The sequence below is a fragment of the Gadus morhua genome, chromosome 16, assembly GCF_902167405.1.
Source record: "Gadus morhua chromosome 16, gadMor3.0, whole genome shotgun sequence".
NCBI classification, from domain to species: domain Eukaryota; kingdom Metazoa; phylum Chordata; class Actinopteri; order Gadiformes; family Gadidae; genus Gadus; species Gadus morhua.
The window spans coordinates 32207720-32226866 of NC_044063.1; the positions used below are offsets into that span (position 1 = coordinate 32207720).

General features: G+C 46.5%; 1 protein-coding gene across 2 annotated transcripts in view; it reads left to right on the top strand.

Moving 5' to 3' along the window:
- The first annotated feature begins 7198 nt into the window (after window positions 1-7198).
- The window catches only part of itgav (integrin, alpha V), a 60861-nt gene continuing 48912 nt past the window's right edge, over window positions 7199-19147 (top strand). For both annotated transcript variants that reach the window (XM_030380658.1, XM_030380659.1), the window contains exons 1-2: window positions 7199-7649; window positions 8766-8893. In XM_030380658.1, the coding sequence (XP_030236518.1) occupies window positions 7492-7649; window positions 8766-8893 (286 nt within the window). In that variant the 5' untranslated portion in view covers window positions 7199-7491. The remainder of the gene's footprint in view (window positions 7650-8765; window positions 8894-19147) is intronic.

A 19147-nucleotide genomic window follows, 5' to 3' on the forward strand; every position in this document is an offset into this window, starting at 1 on the left:
ACTCAATTTGACCATTTAGAACAGGGGGATCACATCCTGACAGCTTGGAATATTACTGTCAGATACCGTTCCCCCTCTGTTCCATAGGAAAGGAGGCTCACACATCTTTGAAATTCATACTGCTGACTTATTACCCCACAACAGATAAGTGCTGTGATTTTCAGGCTGATATCACTCAATTTGACCATTTAGAACAGGGGGAACACATCCTGACAGCTTGGAATATTACTGTCAGATACCGTTCCCCCTCTGTTCCATAGGAAAGGAGGCTCACACATCTTTGAAATTCATACTGCTGACTTCTTTCCCCACAACAGATAAGTGCTGTGATTTTCAGGCTGATATCACTAAATTTGACCATTTAGAACAGGGGGAACACATCCTAACAGCTTGGAATATTACTGTCAGATACCGTTCCCCCTCTGTTCCATAGGAAAGGAGGCTCACACATCTTTCAAATTCATACTGCTGACTTCTTTCCCCACAACAGATGAGTGCTGTGATTTTCAGGCTGATATCACTCAATTTGACCATTTAGAACAGGGGGAACGCATCCTGACAGCTTGGAATATTACTGTCAGATACCGTTCCCCCTCTGTTCCATAGGAAAGGAGGCTCCCACATCTTTGAAATTCATATTGCTGACTTATTTCCCCACAACAGATAAGTGCTGTGATTTTCAGGCTGATATCATTCAATTTGACCATTTAGAACAGGGGGAACAGTATCTGACAGTAATATTCCAAGCTGTCAGGATGCGTTCCCCCTGTTCTAAATGGTCAAATTGAGTGATATCAGCCTGAAAATCACAGCACTTATCTGTTGTGGGGAAATAAGTCAGCAGTATGAATTTCAAAGATGTGTGAGCCTCCTTTCCTATGGAACAGAGGGGGAACGGTATCTGACAGTAGTATTCCAAGCTGTCAGGATGTGTTCCCCCTGTTCTAAATGGTCAAATTGAGTGATATCAGCCTGAAAATCACAGCACTTATCTGTTGTGGGGAAATAAGTCAGCAGTATGAATTTCAAAGATGTGTGAGCCTCCTTTCCTATGGAACAGAGGGGGAACGGTATCTGACAGTAATATTCCAAGCTGTCAGGATGTGTTCCCCCTGTTCTAAATGGTCAAATTGAGTGATATCAGCCTGAAAATCACAGCACTTATCTGTTGTGGGGAAATAAGTCAGCAGTATGAATTTGAAAGATGTGTGAGCCTCCTTTCCTATGGAACAGAGGGGGAACTGTATCTGAAAGTATTATGAATGAGCACACTTCCTTCCAATAGTCCATAACATTCAAAATGAAAAGTCTCTCACGAAAATAAATGAATTTATTGATAGAAATCTACGATACAACATCTTCAGATAAAACTCGCTAAAAAAAAGTCAGTTTTGAACCTTAGCTCTCTCCATAGTGCCTCTGTGGTACGAGCACAGCAGCTCGTGGGCGAGCTTTTTGTGTACGCGCGCTTCCTTCGCTCTTCGGGTAATATCGGACGGGGGCGGGGACTAGGGGAAACACATCTCGATGGGGAAACCGATCTCGACACAACACCGGCAACGAACCAGTTGCTTCAGACGTCACATGTCACGTGTTTTTTTTTGCTCTGAAGCAAGCTTCGAAGCAGTGCTTCTTGGGAGTTGGTTTGAAGCACGTATCGAAGCTTCAGTGTCACACTGCCATCACTAACGAACACCCTGTCCGTCAGGCCGACAATCTGCTTCTGGAGGCGGTCGGGGGGCAGCGGCTTTTCGGATGTTGCCAAGCTGTCACTCCGATCGAGACTGGCCAATAGAGACGTGTCTTACATCTTTCGGCGTAGGTCCCGCCCACGAGATTCAGCTCAACAGCAAGCAAAGCTTTTGGATTCGCAAGCAAAACTTTAGGATTCGCAAACAAAGCTTTTTGATTCGCAAACAAAACTTTTGGATTCGCAAACAAAACTTTCGGATTCGCAAACAAAACTTTTGGATTTGCAAACAAAACTTTTGGGTTTGCAAACAAAACTTTTGGATTCCCATTAATATTTTTTTTATCACATTAATGTATCTTGCAATAAAACATTTTTTGATTGCAGTGTCGATAGTTTTGCTCTCAAATCTATTTTTTGATTGCAGTGTGGAAAGTTTTGCTCTCAAACCTATTATTTTTGATTGCATAATAAAGACACAAATCTACCTCCATTCTTCTCTTCCGAATGCATTTCTGAAAAAAAAAGAATAAGAATCAGTTTTTAAAATCCTTAAATGTGATGCATACCTCTGAATCGTGTGATACGTCCGATCAGCTGCGTTTTTTGGGATAAATTAAGAGCGATGACATGACAGTAGTCATCGCTCTTATTTGCGACCATTTGCGACCAAGAGAAGCCTGGTCGCGAGTGGAATGAGAAAGCGCACAGCCTTGTCTGAAAGCACCGGATATTCGCTGCGTCGCTGCATCAAAAAGTCCAGAAATGTCTGGCCTCTGAAGGCAGACTTCAACGTCTCGTCACAGGACGATTTTGCTAAATTTTTGCTTCCCCTACTCGTCGTCACAGCAGTTAGTCAATGCAGGTTTAAGATTATTGCATATGATGGGTACATGCAATTTTTTTTTTAACGGTTGCTTCAACTTCAAAAAATTGCTTCAAAAAATCGTTCATACTCCGCGTACCACTAGAGGGCGCTCGCGTACCACCAGTGGTACGCGTACCACAGATTGAGAACGTCTGCTCTAGGGTCTATAGCATATAGGCCTTACCGCGTTGTCTGATTACAGTTTAATGTAACAGTAAGCTGACAAATAGCTAATTAACACCGCAACTGCAAATTAACCACACAGAGATAACCATGGCAACTGGTCCAACAAATGTTCTTCTTGCCATCTTCCTGCGCGTGCATCCGCTGTGTTGATAAACAAATAATCCCCCTATACAATATAAACAAATAATATACAACAAAACCCCAGCCTCTTTCATTTTAATGTAATAGTATGTAAATATTTTGAATGAATGGGCCTCCATTTTTGTTATATTTTTTTTATTGTTCCATTATAGCCTATTATTATAGCTTACATACTGATATTTTAAAACATAGGAATGCAAAATGCATCCTGGGATATTTAGGCCTATATTTATTTCTTTATAGGGGAATTATTTGTTTATCAACACCGCAGATGCACGCGCAGAAAGATGACAAAAAGAACATTTGTTTGACCGGTTGCCATGGTTATCTCCGTGTGGTTAATTTGCAGTTGCGGTGTTAATTAGCGATTTTGTCAGCTTACTGTACCATTGAAACGAATGGCGAGGTGATTATTCTTCAAAACGAGAGCTGGTCAATAGTGAAAAATGAATTAAACTGTCAGACTAACTAATCAGACAACGTAGTTATATGCTATAGACCCTAGAGTATCTTTGGTATAAAGGCTGGGCCGAATTTCGAATTATAAATATGCACAATCCATAACGTTAGCTCTCTGGCTCGTAGCTCAGTGGACTAGAATACCTCCTTTGGCAAGTCGTAGCTACAGTCTGTCCTATTTATGTGAAAAACTTTGGACTTTAAAACACATGAAAATATGCGTTTTAATGATGATTTAATGATCTTAATTTCTTTTCCTTGGCAAGTGACCTTGGTATAAGCGGGATAATGCCCTTCAAAAACATGTTTGATCGACCGTAATTAAAGGGGACTACTTTTTGAGGGCGATGAACTCAAACAGAGTATACATTTAATAAGTATGCAATACGAATAAGAAAAAGCGTAATCATTTGAGTAATTGAATTGTTTTATTATGTTGGAAAGCAAGAAGTAGAATACATTGGATAATCAGTCTGTCGCTCTCGTCTCTTTCTAACCTTGCGTTCACACCAAAAGATGCAAAAAGTTGACGCGCGTCGTGATCCCATTCAAAGTGAATGTAGAGACGCGTTGCTGCTTTGCTGCCGAGAAAACGGGCAGCAAAACTTGATTTGCGGCGCGTCAAAATCTGATTTGCGGCGCGGCATGCCCGTGCCCGCTGCCGGGCACGGGCGAAGGGCGCGTTCACGTATTTTGCGGCGCGTCAAATGCTGCTCGAGTTGAAATATTTCAACTTTTGACGCGCGTCAAAAGTTTGACGCGCCGCAAAACTTGATTTGACGCGCCGCAAAACTCAGGCGTCAACGCGTTCGGGCAGCAAATGCATCTTTTGGTGTGAACGCAGTGTAAAGGTGCGAACACGCCAACCGCGTACCTCGCGTATAGACGCGTATAAAATCGGCAATTTTTCCATAGGGAACCATTGGTTTACGCGCGTATGAGGTGCGTACACGCGTATCATGCGTACCAAGCAACATTTTACTCGCGTTAGGGGCGTATGATACGCGCGTATATGTACGCGCGTATATATACGCGCGTACGCGAGGAGTTCAAAAAATTGAACTTTTTACGCTCATACGCGTGATACTGGGCCCTTACATAGTCGACGCGAGCGACGCGCGTAAACGACGTGAGTGACGCGAGCGTCGCGCTTCCTTTCATAGTCTACACAGCATGCGCGAACGTCGCGGGCAATGCATGACATGCAATACACCACTCACGCCATAGGTGGCAGCAGAGTCACCGGTGTTTTCGCGGGGGGACGCTCCAGGTGACGTTCCGATCAAAGTGGCTACGGAAGAAGAGTGATGCAGCGCAGAGATAGGCGGTGGTATGTGCGCCCTTTAAATACCACACGAGATCAGGATGGGGAATTTGTTTCTCTGGTGCTTCCAATGCGAAGCATGGACGAGGAGAGGCATTTCCAGTATTTTCGGATGTTTGATGATCTCCTTTCGCGAGTCATACGATATCTTCCAGACTCACCAAAACCGGCCCTTGTCAGGGAGCAGCTGGCAGATTATTTTTTGTCAGATGCTGGCGTGTTTCCCCATCAGTACAATGTGCTACAATTGGGTATGCGCACTGAACAATAAATGTATATACATTGGTCACTTGGAAGCATGACTTTTGATTCATTAGTTATCATGTTACACAAGTTACCTAATTTGGTTTACGTCAAACTCATTAATTCATATCCATATAAAATGTTTATACAACGAGCTATTGCCTTGACAGATGAATGAATTATTTAAGTGTAGGCCTATAGCCAAAGGCTTTAAGCTATAGCGGATAATGTCCACAGAAAATATATGGTAGGCAACATTATAAGAGAAAAGGGGTTTATTTATCAAATACAGAAAATAGTCCCACCATACACGCACACATTTTTCATTCACTACACACTCTCGCTTTCAAATTTCATTCACTCAAAGAGGCTACTGAAGTTATGTTTCACACAGAACATGGACATTTATGTTTCACATAGAACGTGAACACAAAACATTACGTAATTAATTCAAATAGGCTAATTCTAAAACAAATAAGGCCAGCAATAGAACGAATATCGGGTGACAAGAAGATCATTAAAATGGCTCACAATCCCGCATCAGCTGTCTGATGTCGCGCATCAAAATATAACTTTGACCCTGTGGAAGGGTTCGCATAAATTGGCACAGATAATTAGTAAAAGAGACGTCAAGTCATTCTTATCACGTTCCCGCATCCTCTCATATGTTCTTCTGTAAATATAACCTATAGTAGTAATAATGTACAATATTTGCAGTATCGCCCCCACCGACAACGCTTGGTATTGCATGGATCGGCGCGTCGCGTATCAAAAATTTGGAGGACGCGTTTTGCTACGCTTCGACGCTTAAAATGGCGGCCGAAGCGTCGCGTCGCGTAGCCTTTTGGACGCGTAAGCGTAGCGTTGCGTCGACTATGAAAGGGCCCTAAGCCGCAATAGCCAATCAGCGTGGAGCTTGTCCCGACGTCACTGGCAGAGAGTATAGTGTCGCTTGCACCGACATTTTTCTTTATTCTGGGTGGAAATAGTAACATAGTTACGCCATTAAATGCGTTTATGGAAACATTTCTAGCGAGAAATGTGCATTTTACTTTCATAATGTTCGCTCGGTGAATGTGAAGGATGTTTGGTTTGATAGTTATGACGAAGAGTGAACGCTCCGTTCACTTGCATGGACAGAGTCTCTGATTGCTAAGCAACCTCAACGTCTTGGCGGACTATTTCTCTGCTTATCAACACTACGAATGCTGGAAACACACCAGATACACCATGTGAAGTTATTTAACCCGATTATTGTTATTTATATCCGAGATTATTTAATCTAACCCGATCGAAGCTCTATCATCCACCCAAACACGGCGGCGTTTGGGTTTCCTTCCTCGGACTCCTAAATCCAGCGCAGCCACAGGCTGGGGGGGGGGGGGGTTTTGGGCGGTCTCATCTACGCGCGTATGCGTACGCGCGTATCTGACCATTTTTGACACAAAATGGTCAAGCAACATTTTAGCTGCGTTACGCGCGTACATGGTACGCGAGGTACGCGCTTGGTGTGTTCGCACCTTTACGACATGCGCGTAGGGCGGGGAGTGACGTAGCGTGACGTAGACTGATAATCCCTCTATAAATCGCTGATAGAGGAAACCCATCGCAACGGCAACGGAAATCCCGGTCGCATCCATTCGATCGTTTGTGTGTGTGTGTGTGTGTGTGTGTGTGTGTGTGTGTGTGTGTGTGTGTGTGTGTGTGTGTGTGTGTGTGTGTGTGTGTGTGTGTGTGTGTGTGTGTGTGTGTGTGTTTCTATTCTATTCTCGCGTGTTCGTAGTTCTTATATCAATAGCCTACTCTCCAATAATATAATATTAGGCTATATATAGGAACATTGAGAAACGGCCTACAATCTTTTTCCCGCCACTGACTTTTTATATGTAGGGTACAGCTGGCGTGCCGTGTGAATACGCATAATATATTTTCATTTATATTCATTCAAAATATTAACATACTATTTTAAAAGAAAGAGGCTGGTGTTTTGTTTTACATAATTTGTTTACATTGTTCAGTAGTATACGCCTACATGAGGCCGTAGCACAGTTAACAGACGAGCTGAGGTGGTGACGTCGTCATCGAGACCGCTGCTGTTCCAATTGCAGGTGCGTACTCCTGTCCTCGGAGTTTTGTACTTGGAAGTCGGACTTGCCAAGAGCGAACTTCCAAGTCCACGAGTCCGTAGTTCGCGCACTTGATATTGAGAAACTGCTACAGATTCCAATATATGCTGCAGAGAGCGGACATCCGGGGCTTGGCGAGGGGCGGGGACATGCTGCACGGATTGGACATCCGGGGCTCGGCCACGGGCGAGACATGAGCCGCTCCCTGAGTTCCGGTCGGTCTGCAGAGAACAGGAAGACTTGACCAACTTAAAGGAAGCCAATGTGAAGGCTTGTTGACCCGGTTACACTGACATCGCTACAGCTGAGCGTTGGTAGTGGAACCAAATAAGAGCAAAAATACACTGCCAAACTTCTGATCACCCCCCTAGACCCGACTGGACCAGGACCTGACCGGACCAGTACCAGGACCAGCACCAGGACCGGACCAGGTCCCCTCCTCACTGCAGAAGACATGGCTCGGCTCTGGTTGGCGGTTGTCCTCACGTCTGGGATGCTTCAGTTCTGTTTCTCCTTTAATCTGGACGTGGAAAACCCCGCCGTGTTCTCTGGACCAGAGGGGAGCTACTTCGGCTTCTCGGTGGACTTCTTCAAGACCGCCAACAACCAGAAGTAAGAGCTAGTCCTTAACTAGACCTTAGCTGGCCCGTAACCGGTCCTTAGCTTGTCCTTCTCTAATCCGCAACACGCCTTAGACTCAGACCCTGCTGAGAGTGGTCTGCTCTCTAGAGGTTATGTCTCATGTTAGATGTTATGTCTCATGAAGGAGATTATGTCTCATGGTAGATGTCATGTCTCATGTGACATGTTATGTCTCATGTTAGATGTTATGTCTCATGTTAGATGTTATGTCTCATGTAGATGTTATGTCTCATGTTAGATGTTATGTCTCATGTTAGATGATACAGCTATATCTCATCTTGAATATAATGTCAGAGGTTGTCTCATGTTAGATGTTTCATCCTGTTATATTTACTTTGATTGAGGTTACAACTATAAGTACGAACTATAACTACGACCTAGCAATCATGCATTCTAGTGTTTAGTAAATGTATTATAGCCTGTATAGTAAAAGAATTATAGCTTGTATAGTAGATGTATTATAGCCTGTATAGTAGATGTATTATAGCCTGTATATAAAACAATACTATCAAAATACTAGTTTGAATGGAAATACATTTACCATGAGATCATTTTTTTTTGAGAACCACTGTTATAGCCTGTATAGATGTATTATAATATATTATAGCCTGTATAGTAAATGTTTTATAGTGTATTATAGCCTATTTAGTATATGTTTTATAGTGTATAATAGCCTGTATAGTTAATGTATTATAGCCTGTTTAGTATCATAGCCTGTTTAGTATGTGTATTATAGCCTGTATATTATATGTATTATAGCCTGTTTAGCATATGTATTATAGCCTGTATGTATTATTGCAGGAGAGACCCTGAGGAAGGAAAGAGAGACCCTGAGGGTACATTAACCAGGTGACCCCTCAGGTCAGAGTGTTACCAGGTGACCCCTCAGGTCAGAGTGTTACCAGGTAACCCCTCAGGTCAGAGTGTAACCAGGTAACCCCTCAGGTCAGAGTGTTACCAGGTAACCTCTCGGGTCAGTGTTACCAGGTGCCCCCCAGGTCAGAGTGTTACCAGGTGACCCCTCAGGTCAGAGGTTAACCAGGAGACCTCTCAGGTCATTGGTTAACCTTTGAACCCTCTCCCCAGGTCAGACGTGTTGGTAGGGGCTCCAAGGGCTAACACCACGGAGGACAGCGCTGTGGTGGAGCGAGGGGCGGTGTACAGCTGTCCCTGGAGCTCTGCAGCCTGCGAGCAGCTCCACTTCGACAGCACAGGTACCACACCACCCTAAACACCCACACCTGAAGCATCACACCGCCCTAAACACCCACACCTGAAGCATCACACCGCCCTAACGACCTCCCCTGAAGCATCACACCACCCTAAACACCCCCACCTGATGTACCATACCACCCTAAACACCCCCACCTGACCTACAACACCACCCTAAACACCCCCACCTGACCTACAACACCCACCTAAACACCCCCACCTGACCTACAACACCCACCTAAACACCCCCACCTGACCTACAACACCCACCTAAACACCCCCACCTGACCTACAACACCCACCTAAACACCCCCACCTGACCTACAACACCCACCTAAACACCCCCACCTGACCTACAACACCACCCTTAACATCCCAAGTTGAAGCACCACACCACCCTACTGCATTAATCACCCCCACCTTACGTACCACACCACCCTACTGCATTAAACACCCCAACCTTACGTACCACACCACCCTACTGCATTAAACACCCCAACCTTACGCACCACACCACCCTACTGCTTTAAACACCCCCACCTTACGTACCACACCACCCTACTGCTTTAAACACCCCAACCTTACGTACCACACCACCCTACGGCTTTAATCACCCCCACCTGTAGTTCACCTACACACCGGGTCCACCCATAGCAACAAAACATTTGCCACAGCTACACCTACACTACACCACATACAGCTACACCACCTTAAGCCCCTCAACCTACAGCTACAACCCTAAGGCTACATCCCCACCCCCATCCTGCATTAATCATGTACCACCGTCAGCTACATCTCTATACCATCCCAACCTAAACCCAAAGCTACACCTACATTTACCACGTACTGTAGCTAGCTATCAATGCTACACCAACCATACTGGACTGTAATACATACAAATAGTAGGTCACTGATTATATGAACTAAAGACCAGACAGCATAGAGCAAGTACTTCTGTTATTTATTATCTTATTACGGATCTTGTACTTCCCTGGAAGAAGGGTCATTTGTTCCTAGAGTGAAGGGGTGTGAATCCTCTTGGCCTGTGAAGCCCAATGCAAACATGGATATGACAAACCCATGTTATTAGTAGACCCTCGATTGAGTCTGACTAACTAACCGCATGGCTTTGGACAAACAGGAAGAGAGGAGGCAGGCGTTCAGCCAGCCTACATGTTCCAACACAGCATGGAATGTGAGGTTGTATGCTCAATGTGAAATAAACTGTCTTTCACAAGAGTTGCTAATTATTGTAAGCTTCTGCTCCCCCCCTGTCTGTGATGGAAAAGCACAGCAGGCACCACACAGCTGCCTCTTAACATGAGAGAGAGAGAGAGAGAGAGAGAGAGAGAGAGAGAGAGAGAGAGAGAGAGAGAGAGAGAGAGAGAGAGAGAGAGAGAGAGAGAGAGAGAGAGAGAGAGAGAGAGAGAGAGAGAGAGAGAGAGAGAGAGAGAGAGAGAGAGAGAGAGAGAGAGAGAGAGAGAGAGATCTTGCAGGGCTCATTCTTCTATTTACCTTGTTTGGGCAGAACTCTGTGGCGTGTTCAAAATGCTGCTGAAGTGAACCAACAGTTTTTTTTATCATGCTGTGAGAGGGAAGGCTCAGGAACATATGGGCCTGTCCAAATAATAAGCATGTAGCCTGTAGAGCTCTTCAAACCACATTTAGCCACAAGCTAGTGCTAGCTATGCTAGTATAATGTTAACACTATTAGTACCGTGTGTGTGTGTGTGTGTGTCATGCCGCTGATATCTCTGACATCTCTAATATCTGCTTCCTCTCTGAAAATACTCACACGCCAACACAAAGGCTACCCATTACTACTGCACTCAACTGTATTCATCATATACAAGGTGTAGTTGTTTAGTAGCGTTCCGCTTGACATTATTGCTCCGTAATAATGATGAACACGCTGCTTTTTTCTTCCTCATGCACACAAAACCATGGCCCATCATGTAAGAGAACATTCCAACAGACCGCATCTTCCTCTTGTTCGTACTCCTGTCCTCTCTCACTCCTGCTCCACTTTCACCCCTGCTCCTCTCCTCTCTCTCCTCTCTCACCGCTGCTCCTCTCCTCTCTCACCCCTACTCCTCCCTCACCCCTGCTCCTCTCTTCTCACCCCTGCTGCTCTCTCCCCCCTGCTGCTCTGCTCCTTGTGTGTGTGTACGGTGGAGACAGAGTCTGTCTCATTGTCTGTTGTAATGTTGTGGCTCTGTTTTGGTATTCTGTGGTCATTTTGTCAGACACTACAGCCCAGCTTAGTGTGCACACTCACGCCCTTGTCTCCGACTCATAACTCCTTTTAACATTGGTCAAACAGAACAGCTATCTAGGTAGAAGGGTTAAAGATAAAGGGACTAATGCCGCTTTTCCACTGCATGGTACCAGCTCGACACGACTCGACTCAGCTCGCATTTTTTGCGTTTCCACCGCGAAAACATGGTATCTGGTACCTGAAGTGGCTGCTTTTTCTAGTACCGCCTCGCTCTAGGTTCCAAGCGGCTGAGCCGATGCTAAAAGGTGACGTCGGCAGACGGCCGGCCACTGATTGGCCAGAGAGTGTGACGAAGTCACGAGAGCGACATGGCAACCATGCTGGTAACAGCCATAGCAGCGCCGCAGCCAACATATTCCACTTCTTCAACATGCCAGCTAATAATATGAACACGAATACCATCGCATCGATGTTCTCCATTGTTGTTATGTGTGTTCTGTCCATGTGTGGGTTACGTAGGTGTTGTTTGCGTCGCGTACAAAAATACGTCACGGCCCTTTCACGCAGCCGACCCCGCCCACGTCCCGGAGGTACTATTTGCGGTGGAAAAGGACCCGCGCTGCTACCGTGTCGAGTCGTGTCGAGTCGTGTCGTGTCGAGTCGAGCTACATGTGCGGTGGAAAAGCGGCATAACAAACTCCTGCAGTAAAAATGGTGCCATGTGGCGTTACTTCTAGACAGTGCTTAATTTGTCAAGTGGAGCTCCCGGAGCGCTGAGGACGAGTAGAAAAAAAGCGGCGGGGGGGGTGTGTTTCAACATCGCAAGAAATTAGCCTACTAAAGCCTCGTGAATGGGGATGTACGCAGAAAAAATAGTAAACATATGTTAGGTTGGAGAGACACACAGCCACACGTTATAAAGTTTACCGTTGTTTACTAACAGTTGAGGAATATGTCATGCACTCGCAGGTGCGTCATTGAGTCATTGTATTCTCAACACAACAAAATACACCAAGTCCTTGAAAATGGATCTCCGTCGCATCAAAAGATGAAAACAAATAGATAGGCTACCTCATAGATTATAGTAGGCCTAGTTAGAACAACAATCTGGCATGACAACTTGGCCACGTTAACAAATGGATACATATTATTAACCAGAACAATACCAGAATACCACAAAAACCATAATAATAATAAAGTTCACTACTTTCGCTAACTCCTCGCAGATTTATCACACATCACTCAACCGACTCGCGTCACTCCAAGTCCAACCTCTCTTGCTGCACATCTGAACAAAACACACACATGCACACAGTATTAGCCCCTCACACACACACACACACACACTCAAGATCCAGCTGGCGGAGCGCACGTCAGAGCTTCCGGAGCGCGCATCAGAGCTTCCGGAGCGCGCTCCCCCTTGCTCCCCCTCAAATTAAGCACTGCTTCTAGATTTACTTCTAGAAAACCCGTTAATCTATTCTACCATTTCCACTCCCTTCCACGTGGTGATAGCTCATGATTAATCTCCCTAAATGCGTAGCCCCTCCAGTTCAGACAGATGGGCAGCAGGCCGGGCCCGGGTTGCTCCAATCACAACCGATTATCTAATAGGGTCGGTTTGATACGATGACTCTACAGAGGAGCATTTCAAGGAACAAGATGGCTGCCGCTAATGTGCCACAAATTGCGTTTCTGGTTAGTTGTAGGTCCAGTTGAGTCAAGATGGGTTTTGGTCTGCATCGTTGATAAGGCCCTCAACATGGCAGAGGAACTGATAGGTTCCAAAATGATATGGTGTAGGAATTGGTCTGGTGATGTAGGGCTAGGATAATGCGGGTTTCGTAGCGGAAGGTTGTGTGTGTGTGTTTCTATGGATAAGTAGTATCGATTTCCTGCTTGTCATGCTCTGTTCTTCCTGCTGTTACAGTATGGAATTCCATCAAGTCAATATTAAATGGGCGACTTCCGGTGACTCAAAGGGAACAGTGGCTGTGTAGCTAGATACGTACTGTAGCGTGCCAGTCGGTGTGGGGTTTCCACGCCACCAAGTTGAATGATAACACCACACAACACAGAGAGCAGGTCCATCTCAGGATGGTTTATTCATCTAGTAAATCAAAACCACCAGGGTAGGTGAAACAGGGTAATCCCCAATCCGTAGTCCTCTCTGTAGCTTGCTAGCCCTAGCTACGGCTTGTGGTAGCCTCCTCTTTCTTTTAACAGCCAGCACTCCAGCTTAATGGCCTTCAGGCCTGCCTCGTTGATCGGAGGAAGTCCATGTATGGCTTGGGGGTGGAGCCAGCAGGTTGCCAGACCTACCAGTCCCCTCGCTCCTCCCTGGCGTCTGCCACAGTACGCTGAGAAATAACACAAAGAGGCCTCCGAAGATACTAAACAGAGGTTAGAGAGAGTGGAAGAAATATGAAGGATTTTCAACCCTTATTGAAACGCTCGGGGAAATGGAGGAGAGAATAAGCTCAACTGAAGACAGAGGAATGCGTCATGAGCGGGGCGTTTGGTACCACGGTAACAGTGTAATGGATGGAAAGATTGATAGAATGCCGATGGAACGCAAACAGTCAAATCAAGAATACTGCATAACATGTTAGGAGAGCAGGGTTTGGTAGACTTTTGGAGAAACAGATATCCAAAGGGCAGGGACTTTAGTTTTTTCTCAAATGTCCACGGGGCTATTCATATATCGATATTTTCTGTGTCCCTAAAACAATGCATGTATCAATTACTGGATTGCAAGATAGACTCAATAACAATCAGCGACCAGACCACGCGTCTATAATCCTTCACCTAAATTTAGGAATAGAAGAAATAAAAAAATACTGGAGAGCAAATATCTCTTTACTGAATGAACCTGCTGTAACTAAGGAAATGAAAGAATATATACATAAGTACTTTATTATTAATGATAATAGGGATGTTTCACAGTCTGTCCTATGGGATAGTGCTAAAGTTACAATAAGGGGAGCAATTATATAAATATCTAGTAGAATTGAAAAGAACAGGCTAAAAGAATAAGCAGATCTGGGGTTAGTTTCCCAAAAACATAGTTGCTAACTTCCTTAGCAACCTACCTGTCCAGTTTTCACTAAGCTACCTGCTATAGCTCAATAAACTCCCCACTGGAAGGGTTTCAGGACAAGTACGGCGGATACAACTCGAGTAACTTTATGAACTTTTATTGCATTCACATAAACAATAAGCATCCACGCACTAGGTAGCCTGACTAACAAGCTACGCTAGCCTCTCAAGTTGACAATAACTAATTAGTTGTTGGTTAGTTAGTTATACAGATAGGTTGTAAACCTGCAACGAAAACACAAACACAAAACCCAGAATTAACCAATGAAATTATACAAACATTCCCGTGATATTAATTCTTGATTTGAATTACTAGCAATGCTAGTTTATAGTCACTCACCGGCAAGGCGTACTAGTCCTGACCATCAACTGAATAAAATGCGACCTAAAGGCGTGGCCACCTGCGCACTGGGACTAGTCGCGCATACACAGACACACAGTCTGGAGACCAGGAATGATAATAAACAAACCTGTAACCTGGTATAATTATAACATACAGTATATAAAATATAACATAAAATATGCCTGCATTCGGAATAAGGTGGTAAATGTTCACACATATTTCCTCAAATACCCCACAACATATTCATAACATCTATCACTTCCAATATATATATATATAAAGCAATAGTAACACTTACTGGGAAGTTCTACACCTCCCACTTGGCCTACTGATTCTAGAATTCAAGTAGGCCACCATAACCAAAACAGCTAAACTTCTAAGTTCTCCCCATGAACGTACTATGTCACAACATGAATAACCATAGGTTCAAGGTAGTCTCAATGCCCATAAACATCACATTGTCCTTGATGACATTATGACCTCCTTCACCGAAACACACCACCAGCCTCCGGGAGGATGGTAGTGGGGGGGTCTTGATCCTTCACCGAAACACACCACCAGCCTCTGGGAGGATGGTAGTGGGGGGGTCTTGATCCTTCACCGAAACACACCACCAGCCTCCGGGAGGATGGTAGTGGGGGGGTCTTGATCCTTCACCGAAACACACCACCAGCCTCCGGGGGGATGGCAGTGGGGGGGTCTTGATCCTCCACTGGAAGCAGAACCACCAACCTCCTAATGTCCCTGTGGAGGATGGTGGAGGGATAGTCCTGCACACCTCGGCTTCTCTTTGGCTGTCCACTGAAAACTTCTCGTACTACTCCCTTCCCGTCGGGACACACCTCCACGACCCGACCCAGCCTGAACTGGCCCCTCAGCGCGTTCTGGTCAGCCAACCACACCAGGTCTTCCGCTGCAACGTTTCTAGCAGGTGCGTGCCACTTCTGACGGATATAGAGGCCCGGACCTGCCAGCTGGCTCCACTTCTTCCAGAACTTGTCGACCTCGATCTGGATTGCTCTCAGACGCATGACGGGGTAAGTAGGATACTCAAAGCCTCAGAAGTCCCCACTGGGTCCTGCGCGAGCAGAAGAGAGTTGGGAGTGATGACTTTGACGGCCTCATCTTGTACCTGGGCTCTGGCACCAATTGGTCTCTCATTTGACAGGTTAGCAGCCAGGTACAGGAGGGTCTGGAACTCCAGCGCTGTCAGGTTACCTTCCTTGCCAACACTGCTTAATCCTCTCTTGAGTACACGGACAGCTGCCTCAGCTGCCCCATTTCGGTGGGGAGAGTCCGCCGGGTGAAACACCCACATCCAGTCAGTTCCTACAGCTGCCGCCTTCTTCTGGACTTGATCCTTGTCGATGCTACTTAGGAACTCATACAACTCCTGTAATACTGGCCTGGCGCCCACAAAGTTGGTCTCTTGATCTGACCAGAGCTTTCTTGGGTGACCCCTGAGAGCTGTGAAGCGCTGGTATGCTTTCAGGAATCCTTCCGTCGACAGATCTTCCACAATGTCTGCATGTACTGCTCTCGAAGCCGTACAGTTGAACACCACACCCCAGACTTTTATCTTTGTTCTTCGTCTTATAGTATCTTTAACGACATAGGGGCCGAAAAGGTCCAATGTTGTAAATTCGAAGGGTGCGGCTGGTTCACTTCGTTTGAGGGGGAGCTCACTCATCACCTGTTTGCACATTCTCGCTTTGGCCTTTCGACAGTGCATACAGGAGTCAATGACATTTCTGGCAAACCTTGGTCCCAGCACCACCCATGCTTTAGACCTCACCCGGAGGAGTGTGCCAGCAACACCTTCGTGGTTAGCTTCAGAAGGGTGCTGATCCACGCATTGTAGGGGACCAGGGGCACACCGGTCTCTCCCTGGGTAATGGCCTGGACTCTACCATGGCATCTCAGGAGTCCTGAGACTTCATCCCTGCTGACAACGAGCCTGTTTAGCGTCGTCACAGGAAACTTAACTCCCTCCTGGGCGGCTAGGCACAGGTCTTGAAATGCAGCTTTGCGTTCCTTTACCGTCAGTACTGCCTCCCACTTTGCTGGCATAGTCCTGGATGTCCTGCCTACACGGGCCAACCACTTCTTCACAGCTCTGCGGACATAACCGACTACTCCACAGAGCTTAGTTAGAGAACTGCACCTTCTTGGATCCACTTGGTCTATGAGCGTGGCTCCCAACAGCGTCTCCTTTTCCTTGGTCTCAATTGAGGTCAATTTCATCCCATTTTCTGAGGATGCTGGAGCACCACTAAATCCATCTGTGACTATTGGACCTTCACCAACAGGACTTGCAGGGTTTAACAACTTCTTGGCTTGAGCTCTGGTGAGGACTGCCGAAAAGGCCTTTCTCTGGAGTTTGCTCACCATCTCCCTAGCATCAGCTGCCACTTCTGAAGCGGACTGCTTGGGCCAATCCTCCACTGGACTAGACAGGAACTTGGGACCTATCTGCCACACAGAGTTCTCCCCCAGCAGTTCAGGAGAGCACCCCCTCGTGACTAGATCAGCGATGTTGACCTCGCCTGGTATCCACCACCAGTCAGTTACGGGCCCAGCCTTCTGAATCTCTCCGACTCGGTTCGCAAAGAATGTCTGGAATCCGTAGCTCTCTCTCTGGATGGCTCCCAGCACCGTCTGACTGTCAATGAAGTGGTACCACTTCTCCACGTTAAATCGTCCATGCTTCGATACGTATCCCTTTAGACGTGAGGCAAAGACAGCCCCGCAGACCTCAGCCTTGACTGCGTCACCTTTCTGGTCGAGGGGGGTTAACTTGGCTTTTGACTCTACAAGCCGGGTGACCACACCATATGACGTCTCCCATCGCAAGTACAGTACAGCACCATAGGACTCACAGCTCCCGTCAGAAAACGTGATACCCCAGGGTTTACCCCTCCAGTCGGAGGGCGTGAGGCTGTGGAACTTGATGCTACTCAGACGAGCGTACTCCTTCAACAGTTCAATTGCTTTTCCTCTGAGCTCATCAGACAGAGGTTCATCCCAGGTATCTTTGGTAAGCTTGCCAGCTTCCTGGAAGGCTCTTCTCACAATAATCACTCCTTTCTGTTTCACAGGTGTTGCTAGACCGATTGGGTCATACAACCCGGCGATCTAGTAGAACACGAAGAGTCAGTGGGTTTGGTGTCTTTACTTCCACTTCTTCTTCAGTGAGGTCAATCTCAGTTCTCATCTTCTTCTTCCTTCTGGAGATGTTGATGGAGACCATAACAAAGAGTTTGTCCTCTTGCACTAGGTAACCAACCCCCAGGGCTTTGTTATCTTCCTCCCATAGCTGGTTGGGCAACACCAGAGTCACTGGCTTGGACCCTGTCCCGTCCTGCCTCCCACTCTGACCAGACCGGACCCAGGGCTTGAGGTAGAAACCTCCTGCTTCCAGTATCTTCTCCACTCCCTTTAGGATCTTGTCTAGACCGTGTGGGTCATTGTGGGACGTAAGGAGGTCATCGACATAGGAGTCTTCCTCAATGACTCTTTTTTCCTCCTTCATATCAGAAAACTGGGGTAACTTCGCGGTCTAACGCATGGCAATCTGCGCAATGCACCCCGCTGGTTTATCTCCAATGATCACCCTCACGACAGCAAAATCCTCAATCTCATCTTTGGGTGAGTCTCTCCATAGGAACCGATGCACATGGACCTCTCATTCCTCCAGCCATACCGAATTATACATCTTGGTGATGTCTCCGATGGCTGCATGTTCTCCTTCCCGGAATCTGAGGAGCACTGCTCTGATAGGGTTTAGGACGTCTGGGCCTTTGAGCAAAATGCCATTCATGCTCACCCCTCTGAACTCCTGGCTACTATTCCAGACGAGGGGCACCGCTGTAGTCACTGAGTGGGGGTTTGGTGCGGTTAGGTGGCTCACCCACCACACGGCACCATTCCAGCTGTCCATCACGTCCTTAGTGAGCTTAACAGCAGCTCCCCTGTCTACCATCTCGTGCACTTGCCTCATGTAAGCTTCTTTCCACACGGGGTCTTTCATGAGCCGCTTCTCAGCCCTCAGGAACGTTGCTTCCACAGCCTCTCGGTTGTTGGGAAGAGAGGCTGGGTTTTCCTTCCAGGGGTACCTTGCATCCCAGCGTGGCTGGTCGCTGTGGATGTCACTCTCTGAAGGTTAGACCTGCCCTTATTATCTCCAGCTCTTTGTCGTCAGCCAGAGACATCTCCTTTCCTCCTGGTGGGCACTTTCCACAGCGACACCCTCCACAGGTAGGGTCGCAGGCAGCACCGATGCTGTCCCATTTTAGCCACTCAAGGATCTCTTTATTGCATGCTGCTGTCGTTCGAACTTCCATACTGCTCTCTTGTTCCAAATGGCTTCCTGGCCTTCCCACGAAGTGTTCTTCAATTTTGACTGCTACTGTCCTCATGGAGTGTGTGAAGTGCGACTCCGACTGCCATGTGGTCACCTCCACTTCTTTGAAGAGGTTAGGATGCACACCACTCACTGTCTTGCCTAGAGGACCGTCCCACAACACCCGGTCGCCGACTAGTTGCAGTCTTTGTGGAGCTAATCGGCCTTCTCGAGCACTGATCAATAGATCGATC